We start from the raw sequence: 15528 nt of genomic DNA on the forward strand, positions 1-15528 counted from the left end.
GGGAATCGGATTCCCTGTTTGTCGTTGCAGATGGCCCTCGGAAGGGCCGGGCTGCCTCGTCGGCCACCATCTCTCGGTGGATTCGCAACACGGTCTCTCAGGCGTATGCTATTAAGGGGCGTGAGCCTCCTTTTTCTGTTACGGCTCATTCTACAAGGGCTGTTGGGTCATCTTGGGCTTTTCGTCATGGTGCCTCTGTTTCTTAGGTCTGTAAGGCCGCGACTTGGTCTTCTGTTCACACCTTTGCCAAGTTTTATAAGGTGGACGTTTTGGCATCTGCGGATGCTGGTTTGGGGCGCAAAGTGTTGCAGGCGGCCGTTTGAGGGGATTTTTTTGTTTTAAGTTGGGTTTGTTGTTTCTGTTGGCCCACCCCTCTTTTTTGGTACTGCTCTGTGACGTCCCTACAGTACAGGATCTCCAATCTGTTCCCTGTGTCCTTCAATGAACGGGAGAGAAAATAGGATTTTGGTACTCACCGTAAAATCCTTTTCTCTCCGTTCATTGAAGGACACAGGGCCCGCCCCTCTATATGGGTGTGTACTCCTTTTACTGCTTGTTACTAAACTGGAGACTTGTCAGCAGGTGGTGGGTTTTGGCCACCGGCAGGGGCCGCCCCTAGGCTGTAATTGGTCTTTAGTTTTGTGCCTAGCGTCCTTCTCCTGCAGGTGGCGATATTACCCTACAGTACAGGATCTCCGATCTGTTCCCTGTGTCCTTCAATGAACGGAGAGAAAAGGATTTTACGGTGAGTATCAAAATCCTATTTTTTGGCACACTTTTTACGGCCTTTTTACACTATTGTATTGCGGTGGCATGTGAGTGACACCCCAGTGCACAGTACAGTAGCAGACAACATAGTCCATTGCAGCGGGTTGGCAGCTCATTCATTATGAGTGAGCTGCTTTCATGTAATGCATGTTGACTCATGATATGACTACCGCAACCAATTCTGAATGGGCCATTGTATATCTGTAAGTATGTCTTTAAAGTGACACTAAACTCTGGGGTTAAATCTTAAAAATACATTCAAGTACCTTAACTATTACCAAAAATGTATCTTATTTGTGTATCACTCGGCTGTAGATCCTCAAATTATCTCTGAATTGGTGCTGACACTGTCCTTCCTTCTAGAGGGTGGCTACTTTTGTTCCCCATGGTCCCTGTGTGTGTTGTAAAGTAACCACCGCTCCAAGCTCGCTCCTGTGATGGACTACAATCTCATGTTTAGTTTTCTGATTTGCATTGAGATTGTAGTCCATTACAGGAGCCAGTTTGGAACGGTGGCTACTTTACAACACACACAGGGACAGTGGGGAACAAAAGTAGCCACCCTCCAGAAGGAAGGACAGTGTCGGCACCAATTCAGAGATGATTTGAGGATCTACAGCTGAGTGATACACAGATAAGATACATTTCTGGTAATGGTTAAGGTACTTGAATATATTTTTAAGATTTAATGTCTGAGTTTAATGTCACTTTAATATTACTAGTTCCATTCATCACATATTAATCTGCCTGCCGTAACATCTTATATTCTAGGTTACGAAATCACGTTCACCCTTCTTAACCCAGACCCAAAATCTCATGATTTGAACTGGAACATAAGCTTTGCGTCAGACCATTATATCCAGCCGTTCTTGGACAAGTTGCAGCCCATCGCCAACTTCTTTGTGGACTCTCAGGTTAGTGGCAACTAGTTTTCCAGGTATCTCATAATTGGCAATCTAACCTGGGGCATTATAACAGCTTTAGGGAAAACCAAAAATATATCACCCATCTTCAACAGCTCATGTTATTAGGCATTATATCCAAAAGATGCTTCAATTTTCTCATGAAGAAAAAAAACTTCTACACAAATTATTTTGTCATTTAAACGTCACTGCCACAGACGTATGAAATATAGTGTGTGTCTATGTCTCAAAGGGTTAAAACAAGCCCAGCTGATTGACATTTAACAGCCGGCTTATGTATGTAACCCACAGCTGGTGTGGGCATCCATCTACAAAGTGAATGAGCCAATTTGTAAGAAAGTCCGGTTAAAGACAGGTTAAAATAAGTGGTGCAGATGAACAGTTCTAGCAGTTGAATTCCAATGTGCAGTATCAATAGGGCTGTGTTTTTTGGGATGTCAGATTCGGACTAAATCTGGCATATCAAATTCCAGTTGAACAGTGGTCTGAATTGAGAGTGCTAAATCTTCAAGAGGGCTGCATTATGGCTACTGGGGGCCCCACCTACTTTATTGCAGAAGACGATTATGGCACTTCGGAAATGAACATTATAGTAAAAATTCTAAGGGGTCATAAAACCTTTCCTGGAGTATTTAGCTCCAAAATATTGTAAGAAAGTGTAAATAACCACCTGGAGAACAGCGTGGGGTGTGTTTGTTCCAGCAAGAGCTGCAGAAAAGGGGCAAGAGGGCAGCATATGGCCCATAAAACACCAGCTTGCCATGCCTGGGTTAAAGAATAGCACAAAACATAATCTACGGATTCAATGTGGGTTGCCCACCATGGGCAGTGCATTCCTTTGCTACTTTCATTGAAAAAAGACCCAAGATGTCATTTCTGACAAGCAAACAATAAATTGATACTGGTGATCTAAGTGCTTGGAGCTTTAGAACATTATATGTCAAGCCTGCTACATTTTGCAGTTGCACTGTAATGAATTTTGAGGGCTAGTTTCAGGAAATTCATGTATGAAAATGCAGAGGCTAAAATCCACCATCAAGGGAGAATAGAACTGAGAGATGCATTTACGCTTCCAACGGGACATTCTTGTGAAAAAGCTAGTTGTCTGGCTGTTATTTTCATGCAGTGGCTTCAATAATTTTCGGTTGCTAATCCTGAAAAGGTTTACAGGCCGGGCGTCAAAACTTCATTAGACGTGCGCTTGGTATGGATCAGTGACAGTAGCATTTTCAGACCAATGGGTTCATGTATAACGAGAGCCAATGGGGTTGATTTACTAACCTTATAAACACGCCACGAACGTGTATACACCTCTGTAGTGTGTTCCCTCCCAGCATGATCTATGGGTGGAATCAAACACCTTTTGTAGTGTGTACACACCCAGCAGGTGTGTTGTGCAAAGCCAAGCATGAATTGCAAGGTGATGTTGTGTAAATTAGCTCTACGTTGTGTTGCTTGCGTTGATGAATGCAGGAATGTAAATGCATGAGCTAACCATTTTTGTCTAAACTGAAGCAGCATTATATATGCATCATGTGCATGACTTTTCCATATATGGCATTAGTGGAAATATGCTTTTAGAGACTTTTTGTTTGATAAATAAGTTTTGCTGTGTAAAAATCACACGCACCTAGTGCGTGCGTGTGTTTAGGTTAGTAAATCACCCCCAATGTCTCTATCCAGTCTCCATTATTCTGCACTTTGCTATGCACACCTCTGCCTGCCTGTACATAAAAATCACACCATGGTGTATAGTAAGTGAAGCTCAATAGAGAAAAGAGTCCCCCCCCGCTCAGTGGAGCAGAGATAGCCCTGTGATTGGAGTACGGTCAGTCATGTGACTTTGACAGGTCATATAACCGGGCTTTCCTCACATCTTTTTTTAGTTTTATAATAACTCCAGTTAATTTGTTTTACATCAGATACTTTTTTATTGAAAATAGAAACATACAGAAATATTACTGTTCTGACACAAACAGCCCGTTCATTTTTAAAAGGTCCCCCCCGACTTCAGAGTCCTGACGCCAGTGGAGTGCAGAGCACAATATGGTGTGCTATACCTCTACTTTTTAAATGAGCCCCTAAGGTCATCATTGGAAGCCTACACATTTCAGTACAGGTTCCTTTTGTCTATTGTGTGTGTGTGTGTGTGTGTGTGTGTGTATAGATTTTTCTGTGGCCATGACTGTAATAACCACATGTTCATGTTTGTCTCTAATATGCATATTGTTTCCTGATATATGACCTGTGAGTCATGGGTACCCCACTAGAGGTTTGGTATCAAATGGTGGCGGTGACAGCTGTTGAAACCACCATTTTAGGATCTTACAGTGGCCTAAAGCATCATCCTATAGTGTCTATGCTGAGCTTTTTTAAACTACTACAGGCAATGTACACACTCTGGTTTGAGGAAAAGATGAGTACAATCTAAAGATGTGCCGATCCATGATTTCTTTATTCAGGGAAAAATAAATCCTGGTTCTAATGTATTCACCTGAATATCTATTAAGCAGAAGCAGCCGCACTCCTGCTGTGCTCACACCATTAACACCGACAACCTGAATGACTGCAGCTCCTAGCATGAAAGAAATGACTTCAGTTAGATTACCTGTGCCTTATATACACGCAGCTTATTAATAGGTTTTCAATTAATATTGTGACTGTGCACATTGCCGTAACTACACAAATCATTTAGAAAGCATTGTTCATTGTTCTGAGTGCGCTGAGCTGATGACATGATGAATTCTCTTTGCTGAGGGTCACTGTACACCTTTTCTGTTTTGCATTGTCCTATTTATAGTACTGCCTGTACTTGGTTTTGCCTTTTGTGTATCTAAACCTAAAACCACAAATGTAATATTGCAGCTTATTAGTCTGCAGCCACCACATCTAAAATCAGTTCCACTTTTGGGGCTAAGACTGTTATAAACAAGTACAGAAAACAATAGTTTATCTTGCCGAAAAATGCATCGTCCTTGTCATTGCCTAAGAGCTTAGAAAAAGCACAAAGACTCTTACATTGTTTGCATAAACAACCAGTCCCATCATTCAGGCAGGTTTGAAACCTAGGCTGTATCACAACCGTGGCTGTCCTTTAGATACACTGGGGAGAAAAATGTAGACATGAAGAAACAAGAAGGTGTGTTAATTGCAGGATCACTAGATGAAAATAAAGGGAAAACGCCTGAAAATAAGAAATCTAATGCAGCCACCACATCTAAAGAGTGGCAAGCTGCAACATATGACATTTTTGTGTTTTGCGTTTAGATAAGTTTTAGAACTACAGCTAAAACTTTTCATTTTTTTATATCTTACTTACGAATAGAGTGGAGAGGATTAGAATACCGGTCAGGTTTTTTATTGCTGTCTGCGTTCGGGAGATTCACCCTCTATGCTTATCCTAGCGACTGTTATCACCAACAGTGAAAGAGAAAGAAAAGCCCAAATTTGGATTTGCCACCTGAACAAGAATAGAGGGGACATCTTCGATTGGGGACACTTGCTCCTATGGCAATAATGGATTTCCCTCTCATCCTGTTGTGGCTGTCAGACAGGAATTAAGTGAAATCTCCCCATTGGGGGACAGATGGCGAAAACGGGTTACATTTCTCCCTTACTCCATCCGGTATGAACAAAAAAACATTTTGGCTTTAGTTCCACTTTTTAGGGTAAAGGCACTCTAAACAAAATACGGCAGCTGCTATTGCTGACCTCCTTTTTAAATTGCTGGTTGCCTGGCTGTTCTGAAGACCTAATGGCTTTAATGATTTGAGTCACTGACCATAAATAATTATCCATATCAGCAAAATGAGAGTAAGGTCAAAATCCCTATTCTGCATACTAGACCTGGCTTGGAGGCCATACTGCGCACCTGCATCCAGCATTTGGGCAGTTTCAGCTGCCAGTCATGGTTGAGGGCTGTTACAGACCCCGAATATATTGCATTGTGACAGGTTTCCTTACTTTATAGTTTAGAAATTGAGTATTAGCGTGCTTGTGTTTTTCTAGATTCTGTATTATGCTATCCTTGGTGTCAATCCTCGATTTGACAAGGAGACATCAAGCTACACCCTGAATGCACACAACCTGCCCCATGTCATCAACCCTGTAGAGGCCAGACTTGGTAAGTACTATCATAAGGGATATATATTCAAATACTAATCTTGTAAATTATTTTTCACTTGAAGAATGCACTGCAGGTGGAATGAGCTGACTTTAAACACGCCAAAAGATGTTTAAAGTGACTCTAAGATGCATTCAAGTACCTAAACTAATAACATAAATGTATCTTATTTGTGTATCACTCAGCTGTAGATCCTCAAATCATCTCTGGATTGGTGCTGACACTGTCCTTCCTTCTGGAGGGCGGCTACTTTTGTTCCCCATGGTCCCTGCGTGTGTTGTAAAGTAGCCACCGCTCCAAGTTCACTCCCGTGAGGGACTTTATACAACACACACACACAGCCACACCCACTATGGGGAACAAAAGTAGCCACCCTTGTGTGTGTTGTAAAGTAGCACAATTACAATCTCATGTATAGTTTTCTAATTTGTATTGAGATTGTAGTCCATCACAGGAGTGAGCTTGGAGCGTTGACTACTTTACAACACACACAGGGATCATGGGGAACAAAAGTAGCCACCCTCCAGAAGGAAGGACAGTGTCAGTGTGAATTCAGAGATGATTTGAGGATCTACAGCCGAGTGATACGCAAATAAGATTTTTGTTAGGCATTTTTTGTTAATAGGTAAGGTACTGAATGATTTTTTGAGATTTAACTCCTGAGCTTAGTGTCACTTCAACATTCTTAGGAAAAAATTATCTTTATTTAGTTAGGTCAGAGGAAAGTAGACAGTGGAAAAGTGCATATAATTGATGTGCTACTTGGGATCGGTTCTCTCAGGAAATCCTAAGGTGATTTACAAAAAGGTCTAGCTCTGAAAAAAAAAAAATCCAAGTTCCCGAAGTATGGTGAACCCCTAAGAAAAGATCCTGTACCTTGAAGCAAAGGGATACTTTTCATGTGGACGATGTAGAGCATGCATTAAAAAATACTCCCTGATTAAGATGCCCACACACCTTACGATAATCGTGGGAAATCCCGCGATCGTACGATTATCGTACGGTGTGCGGGAGCCGTGCGACCTCTACTACTATAAGGTCGCTACGACTTCTATCTTGGGAACATGTTCGAAAACCCGCCGAGAATCGTACGATGTTCGGCGGGTGTGTAGCATGTTCGTAAGATAAAAGCCGGACGGGCCGGTGTGCGCAAGCGCACACTGCCCGTTCAGCTTTGCGGTCATCGGAAGCCCGCCCCTCAGCGGGGCGGGCTTGCGATCATCGCAAGTACGATCTGCCTGTCCAAGATAGGCAGATCTTACGTTTTTTTAATTACCTTACAACCATCGCAAGACAAAAGTCTTGCGATGGTTGTAAGGTGTGTGCCCAGCCTTAGAAGGCCGAATCACTTCCTTTCCATTAGTAATAGATGTTCATTTGAAATAAAGAATCACTGTTCTTGTTCCGCTACTCATGTCACTTATTTGTTGAAATGTCTGTGCAGCTGCCAATATGTTGCATTTAAAGGCAGAGGGCTTGTATGCAAATATCAAATGTCTTGATGGGTGGATGTCCGTGTGGAGAAGTGGGCATTCCTATCCCAGCCTCCTTGATTAAAAGAACTGCAATCCAAAGAATGAAAGTTGCAGGCCAGGGAGAGTAAGTCTAAGAAGAAAAGGGTTAAATAATGCTGATTGCTCTCCAGCCAGGAAATGAGGCAGGCTCTATAAAACTTGCTGCAGCTTCTAATCTACACTGTGAGAAGCTCACGGTGTGCTGTGAAATCAGAGTAGGTTTTTGTATTACAGAATAGACTGTAGAGCTGTGCAAGACTGAAGGAAAAGCTGGAGTTTGGCTTTAAGCAAAAATATATAAAAAATGTTTATGTGAATCCATTGCGAGGTGGTGGCGTAGCATTGTCAGCCTGAAACAGAGAGTGATGTTACTGCCTGGGTCTCCAGGTAAGAGACTTTTGGAACAGATTCACAAAACAATATTAGCTTAAGAAACTGTATTCAGTGAGGCATGATGACAAAGACATTGGAAAATAGAATTGGACGTTACATTGCGTGTGCCCATGAAATCTGTTTTATATTTTAGGATACAGATACTTTTCTGAAGCTTTGTTGGGGTAGAAAACTTTGAGGAAACAACCTTTAGGACTTGCTATTGGTAGTTTGAAATATTGAGAGCATGCAATATATTTGAATATTTTTTAGATTCTGTTCAGTTTGTATCTTGTTACTATATTTTGTCTTCCATTGCTTGTATGTTTCCAGGTTCCAGTGCTGCCTCTCTGTACCCTGTGCTGAACTTTTTACTCTACGTCCCGGAGTATTTTCACTCTCCCCTCTACATTCAGGACAAGGATGGCAGTAGGGTATCAAGTAATGCATTTCACAGCCCCCGCTGGGGTGGTATCATGGTAGGTACAGTTAGGCATGTTTTTTTCATAGGTAGAAGACACTCCATATCTGTTGAGACGAGCATTTCTACAGGTGTTAAAGCTGAACTCCAGGCAGATTTAATAGACACAAACAGATGCATCTCTGAAATCAATAATACATCCTCAAATGCATTTTTTATGCAAGTGGTGTCAGCTCCTAAATTTGGCTTGGTATCAATTTCCTGCAGTCCTTCTGCAGCAGAATTTAGACTTGGGGAGGGAGAAGCGGCACAATGAGCCAATCAGCTCTGCTCAAGTGCAAGTAGCATGCTGGCAAAAGTAGAGAGCAAAGAGATGAGCACATCAGTGTGTGCTTCTCTTTTCTCTGTCCATTCACATGGTTGCGAGGAGACCCGTGTTACTGAACTGCAGCGGAGAAAATTCAGGTTTCCTCCCCTGCCAGACGTGTATCTGTCTGTGTGCGTGTGTCTGTCTGTGTGCGTGTGTCTGTGTGTCTGTCTGTGTGTCTGTCTGTGTGTGTGTGTGTCTGTCTTTGTGTGTCTGTCTTTGTGTGTCTGTCTTTGTGTGTCTGTCTTTGTGTGTCTGTCTGTGTGTGTCTGTCTGTGTGTGTCTTTGTGTGTGTCTGTCTTTGTGTGTGTCTGTCTTTGTGTGTCTGTGTGTCTGTGTCTGTCTTTGTGTGTCTGTCTGTGTGTGTGTGTGTCTGTGTTGAAAACTGGATAGAAAGAGATACAAATCTATTGCTAGGTAAAACCACTACCTTCTGTATTTCACCTGTGTTTTGCTTTTTACCTTGAGTTGCGTTTTAACCATATCAAGCTTTTGTGAGAACAGCTTTACCATAGGGACTGAGAAAGATACCCTACAAGCCATTCAGTCCTCTGGGAAGAACTACATGGCGTGGGATGAAGTTTCCCCCCGAATAGCTTCCAAAACTGACAGCTAGAATGCAAGAGTTCTGCAAATCTGTTATTGATAGTCGGTGTAAAGTATGATGAATAGAACATTCTTGTTTTTAACAAGTTTTATGAAATATAAATAATGACAATGCTCAATTTATAGGAGAACTATGGGGTAACCTGTTTATCCCATAGTTCTCTTAAGGGTCACGGGAGGACATATACTAAAGTCCTTCCGTGACCCAAAGCTCAGTATATAGCGAGCTGCAGCTTGCTATATATTGAGAGCGCTGCAGCCGGGACGGATCCCGACAATACTGTCGAGATCCACTCAGCTGCGTGAGTGACAGCTGGCTCTGCCTATCTAGAGGCAGAGCCAGCTGTACCCGCCCCCTCCCCCGTCCGTTCCTCCAGTCAGCGCTGCGGGAAGGGGGGAATGACTGACAGTCACCGCTCTCTGCAGGGAGATGATCGGAAAGTAAGCGAGCGACGGTATGCGTTCACTCACTTCCCAATCTGTAGAGCCGACGTGTGACAGTTTCATTGTCACACTTCGGCTCGAACTATGAGCTCAAGTGAAAATCCAGATTTATTATTATTTTTACCTTGGTACTATCTATATATAGATATATATATACACATATATAATTACATTAATACAGAGCTGGTCCCTGCAAAATATATATATTGTGCCAAGCTGGAACAATGTTAGTATACAGATATTTTTCTGCTACCATTGTAAATAAAGTATCCGTTGCTATAAAAAAACACAAACGCTACATTTCAGGTAAAAATGAACAAAAGATTGAAAATGTAAATAATAATTTCAATTAATGTCAGATTATGTCTCCAGAAGTGTTAGCCCTAGCAGTAATTATAATGCTTCATAGAGCCCCAGACTCTATGAAGTGAAATGTAACCTGTGTCCTATAAAGGTATCAGTTTCCCTGTCACAGCAGATGCTACACCAATGTCTTCTGCACATTTTTGCGATAACAGTGCTATTACGTGATAGTCAAGTTATAAGGGTTTAAATCTAAATGGGGCCAGGGCGGTAAACAGGCATGGGTGCAGTTTTGTTTTAGGAAATATACATGACATGTCGGCACCATTTTAACTCCAGCTTTCTGCTGCTAAAACCCAAGGCTAAAATGATTGGATCAAGAGGATATATTATACTGAGTGCAAGCAGCAACATATGTTAACTTGTTCAGCGGAGTTGTGTTCATTCCACAAAGAGCTTCCTGCTAGCTAATCAGGATTAAATTCGATGCCCAACTGTTTCAATTACAATTAAAAATATTGTATTTGTGGTGCATCAGTATTTGTTGATTCATACAACCCCATGTCTTTAATGAGTTACTGCATTTCTCTAAGACCTGAGGTTTTGCAGCTTTCATGTTGGGCCATGACACTTTGCTTATACCAACATTTGTTGTTTCCTTGACTAAGGTATTAGATTTCCCTGATGATTATGTTATATTTGCTCCATGTCTTAACTCCTCATCAAGGAACAGCTATAGAAGTTCCATGAGTGTATACCAGGGGTGGCAAACTCAAATTCATCGGGGGCCGCATCAGCAGTATGGTTACCCTCAAAGGGCCGGTTGTATAGGACTATGCATCTACTCTTTATTATCATAAATAGTTGCCTCTGCATTCAGTTGCTACTGGTTTTAATAATAATTTTTTAAGTAATAACTAGCCTTGAAAACAGAAGCCTAGGAAGAATAACAGCAAGCAGATATTCAAATGTACAATGTATTAAAACTGTGGGTGGATCTCCTGTGTTATCAGTACTTTGCTTTTTTAAACTATTTCTTTTTGAACTATTTCTTTTTGAACTAATACCACCCAACGTTAGTGGCTCATCACAGGCTCCACTGCAACATCCTCGGGGTGCCGATTTGGCTCGTTGCACTCCGGCAAATCAGTTAGAAAAGAACATGAATTGCAGCACCCAAATCTTTTCTGATTAACAAATATATAACTTGTATTAAAACCTGTTCATCGTTACGATTTCACTGAAGTGTGAAGTCTAAAATACTATAGTTTTATAGAAGGCCTTCAATGTAAATTCATTTTAGTTATTTCAGTCTGGACCTTAAACAGCCAATCGGTGATCCATGCTCAGATGATTAGCAATCTATAACAGAAACAAGTCACTAATGGAGCAGTTTGTGCTTCGTTAACCAGTTATTGATGTACTATGTTATATAAACAATCTTAGGGACTGGCTATATTATATAAATGTCATTAGTATCCTGCTGTGTTATATAAACAACCTTAGGGACCTGCAACCTTATATAAACAGCCTTGGTAACCTGCTATGTAATAGGAGGGCGGGCTGATACATTTTGCCTCCACTTGAATAGAAAATGAACGGGAAAATATATTTTAATGAAATAAAACAAATATACCTACATCATTTATTTTCAAAGCTGCATCATAATTTTTCTACAAAATCACCCCACACTTCAATACACTTCCACCAACGCTGCGCTCGTTTTTGAAATCCGTCCTTAACCAGTTGACATCCGCGGTGTTAAACCCCCTTCCCATCCAGGCCATTTTTCAGTATTCAGCGCTGTGGTACTTTGACTGACATTTATTCCGTCATGCAGCGCTGTACTGAAATGAATTTTATACCCTTTTTGGGGACAGATAGAGCTTTCTTTTGGTGGTATTTATTCACCAATCCCAGCCGTGACAGGATTGAGAGGTGAGTGAACGCCGGTATGTGTTCGCTCATTTCACGATCAACTGAGCCGACCTGTGACAGTCTCATTGTCACAGGTCAACTAGAACTATGAGGTGAGTGAAAAGCACTCCTCATAGTTCTCCTTTTAAAAAAAATCAATGTTTTTGAAACCATTTCCTCGGTGCAGACTTCACCTCTTCATCAGAGATGATTGCTGGCCCTGTAAGTGTTCCTTTAGTTTTAGGAACGGGGGGAAATCACTAGGAGTCGGGTCTGGGCTATACGGTGGATGCGGCAACACTGAATAGTCCAGGCGTTGATGCTACACTTGTGTGAGGCCCGGCATTGTCGTGTTGAAGGGTTTCATTTGTTATTCCAATACGTTTGATTCTTCTTTTTAATGCAGTAAAGAGTTTCAAATAACGTTCAGCGTTTGTTTCTTTTTCAAGAAAGTCTGCAAGAACAATAGAAATGAAACACTTCTTCAACACGACAAGGCTAGTCCTCACACAAGTGCAGCAACAAGAGATGGAAAATGTATTAGCTCCCCTTATATTAACATCCTTAAGGACCTGCTATATTATATAAACAATCTTAGGAACCTGTTATGTAATATAAACATCATTAGGGACCCGCAATGATATATAAACAATCTTAGGAGCCTGCTATACAATATAAACATCCTTAGAGACCTGCTATAATATATAAACATCATTAGGACACTGCTGTGTTATATAATCAACCTTAGGAGCCTGCTATTCTATTTAAGCATCCTTAAAGCAGAATTATGCGGAGAGTGAAATACACTCATCCCCGTAATTAGAGCCGACGTGTGAAGATTGATCGAGAACTGAGCATCCATCTGTCGGTCACCACTCCCTACAGGGATTTCCCCTCTCTGTTCCTCCAGCGATAAAAGAGAGGCAGAGCCAACAGTCAATCAGGTAGCAGGGTGGATTCTAACCATATTGTCGGGATCCGCCCCAGCTGCAGCACTGCTCTGCGCTGTCAGCATATAGCGGGTAATAGACTGCTGTATGCTGAGTTTTGGGTCACAGGAGGACATTAGTAAATGTCCTCCTGTCACCATAAAGTAGGGGTCTCAAACCTCCGGCCCTCCAGCTGTGGTGAAACTACAAATCCCATGATGCATCTCTCTCCGGGACTCGTGTCTGTGGCTGTGAGCATCTTGCAATGCCTCATGGGATTTGTAGTTCCACCACAGCTGGAGGGCCGGAGGTTTGAGACCCCTGCCCTAAAGGGAACTATGCCAAAAAAAAGGTTAGGCCATAGTTCTCTTTTTAAGGACCTGCTATGTTATATAAACTTCCTCATGGACCTGCTATGTTATATAAACTTCTCGTAGCACTTCATCTAGGCCTTCAAGCTCTTTAATAAGTTGCAGGAGTCTACACATGTCCATTGAGACTATTTAACTTTGGTTATCTTAATCCTTAGTCCTTTCCCTTGGTTTACTTCACCATGCATCACCACGTATTTGTACCAGCACTGTAATGTTACTCTTGTGATAAGCGGGAAAACCAATAGAACAAAATATATTACATTTAATTTTTAAAATTGTCGCTATATACTCCCAGAATAATAAGTAATGACAAACTTTTGTTCAAAGAATAGGCCATTAATTGAAATGGCGAAATCCTCCTGGTCCAAAGAAGGTCACGCAAGCAGTGTCCAAAGTCACCAGACAAGATTCATATAGGCTTTGCGTTTGGAACAGTGCTTTGGTTTTGAAGCAGACCTTGCAGTAAAATGTATGGTCCACTTACACTGTCTGCCCCCCTCTCCCCCCCCCCATCCTGTAAAACACACCTAGTAGTAGGTGAAAAACATAGTTACCTCTATCTTCCGCTTGGGAAGCCTAGGCGAGGATAATGCCTTGCTCCTTCCTTCTGACGACATCATGGGGAATGCAGAACAGCCAAAATTTCACAAGTTGACGCTCTTGCAGTGGAATGGAGTAAACTATAATTCCAACTTTTGTCTTTACAGGTAACTTTTACACTTTCTAATATCAGATGGTTTTTACAGGGGGAGGGGGCCCTGACGGTATATGCAGACCTTGCTTTGTACTGTAAGGTTCGCTTTAATGATTACTAACTGCTCACATCCTAAGCATCACCAAAAGCCTGAACCCTCTTCCTTAGAAGTGCAATCACAAATATTTGTTTGCAATCTTACACGGGCGTCATTTATGTCTCTGCAGGTATATAATGTGAATTATGGGAATCTGGAGGAGTTAGAATTTCCAGTACATGTTGATATTGACATGGTGTCGGTGATGGAGGTTTTTCTGACACAATTACGGTAAGTGTTCTCTAAGTCGTGACATAAATGAGCTTCTCAGTTATCTAGGTCACCTCAATCTTTATATACATTTATTGAACCCTATATTGCACTTTCATCAGGTCTATTGGGTTCCTAGGAAACCTGTAGTAAGAACATACATGGGCTGCCATCGTTGTCCTATTTATCCAGGGGCTTTGGTCCTCTTTCTTAACAGAGAGTGTATACCGCTATCTGCTCTCTGCTGGTCATCGCAGCGTTTATTATACATTGCACTTGGATTTTAAGCTCCATTTATGAAATGCAGGCTGCTGAGTGGAGGTGTGCCACAGAGTGTTCTGTGCATAACTTTGCAGAGAAAAGGGGAAGGCTGTGGTATTTTCTCTTCTGATTTCACTAGCTGCATGCTTGTATTGGCTCAAGGATTGTACTGAGGTTAGAGACAGCCAGGCAAATAGCCTTTTTAGAAGGAATTCAGCAATGGTAGTTATGCTGTGAACCCTGTTTTGTCCCCGGTTCTTTATCAACCATTGGTCTGATGGTGGCTAATGACAGCTGTGCAAGACTGATCATTGGGCAGTGTTATTAAATACCATTATCAACTGTGTGTGACCCTTTTGTTCTTAATTTACAGGCTCCTTTTAGGTATATCGAAGGTATATGTGCCTGCCAGCTATCAGCTGGAAAATCCGGGCAATGAGGGGCTGACTGACTGGGAGTTAGATAAGCTTCTTTGGTTAAGGGCTGTGGAAAACATTGCTACGGTCACTACAACATTGACTTCCTTGGCTCAGCTTCTGGATCAGATTGGGAACATTGTGATCAATGACAATGTGGCTGCTGAGGTGAGTCCTGCAAAATATAAACATTTTATCTAATAAGCAGTATGTAACAAAATACAGGCTTTTCTTATTTAAAACTAGGGATGCACCAATACCAGTTTTTCGGTATCGTGTACGAGTACTGATATTTTGCTGTAGGTACTCACCGATTCCGGTGCTACCGCTGGTGTGGAGCCGGCTTCCCGGTCAATCGGGAAGCCGGGCACCAGGTAATGACATGCCACCCGGCTTCCTGATTGCCCGGGAAGCCGGCTCCATGTTGTTTGGCCGGCTTGATTGTAATTGGCTGGGAAACCAGCTTCCCAGCCAATCGGCATTGAGCCAGCTTCCCGGCCAATCAGGAAGCCGGGTGGCGAGTAAGGACCCGCCTCCAGGCTTTACTCACCACCCAGCTTCGTGATTGCCCAGGAAGCCGGCTCCATGTTCCCCTACATCATTGCCAGTCGGAGGAAATCTTCCTCTGACTGGAAGCTCTGGTATCGGGGAAGGTATCGGCGCATATGGGCGAGTACGAGTATTCGCCCAAATACTCGGTATCGGCACCGATACTAGTATCGCTGCATCCCTATTTAAAACCCAACTCCTGGATGGAGAACCCCCCCCCCCCCCCCCCCCCCCCCCCCC

General features: G+C 42.3%; 1 protein-coding gene across 1 annotated transcript in view; it reads left to right on the plus strand.

Moving 5' to 3' along the window:
- Nucleotides 1-15528, plus strand: part of PIGS (phosphatidylinositol glycan anchor biosynthesis class S) — a 29624-nt gene that overhangs the window by 12536 nt on the left and 1560 nt on the right. The window contains exons 7-11 of the mRNA XM_018555028.1: nt 1540-1682; nt 5700-5814; nt 8034-8179; nt 13983-14083; nt 14697-14907. Of these exons, the coding sequence (XP_018410530.1) occupies nt 1540-1682; nt 5700-5814; nt 8034-8179; nt 13983-14083; nt 14697-14907 (716 nt within the window). The remainder of the gene's footprint in view (nt 1-1539; nt 1683-5699; nt 5815-8033; nt 8180-13982; nt 14084-14696; nt 14908-15528) is intronic.

The sequence above is a fragment of the Nanorana parkeri genome, unplaced genomic scaffold (genome assembly GCF_000935625.1).
Source record: "Nanorana parkeri isolate BGI_ZX_2015 unplaced genomic scaffold, ASM93562v1 scaffold181, whole genome shotgun sequence".
Classification (NCBI taxonomy): Eukaryota; Metazoa; Chordata; class Amphibia; order Anura; family Dicroglossidae; genus Nanorana; species Nanorana parkeri.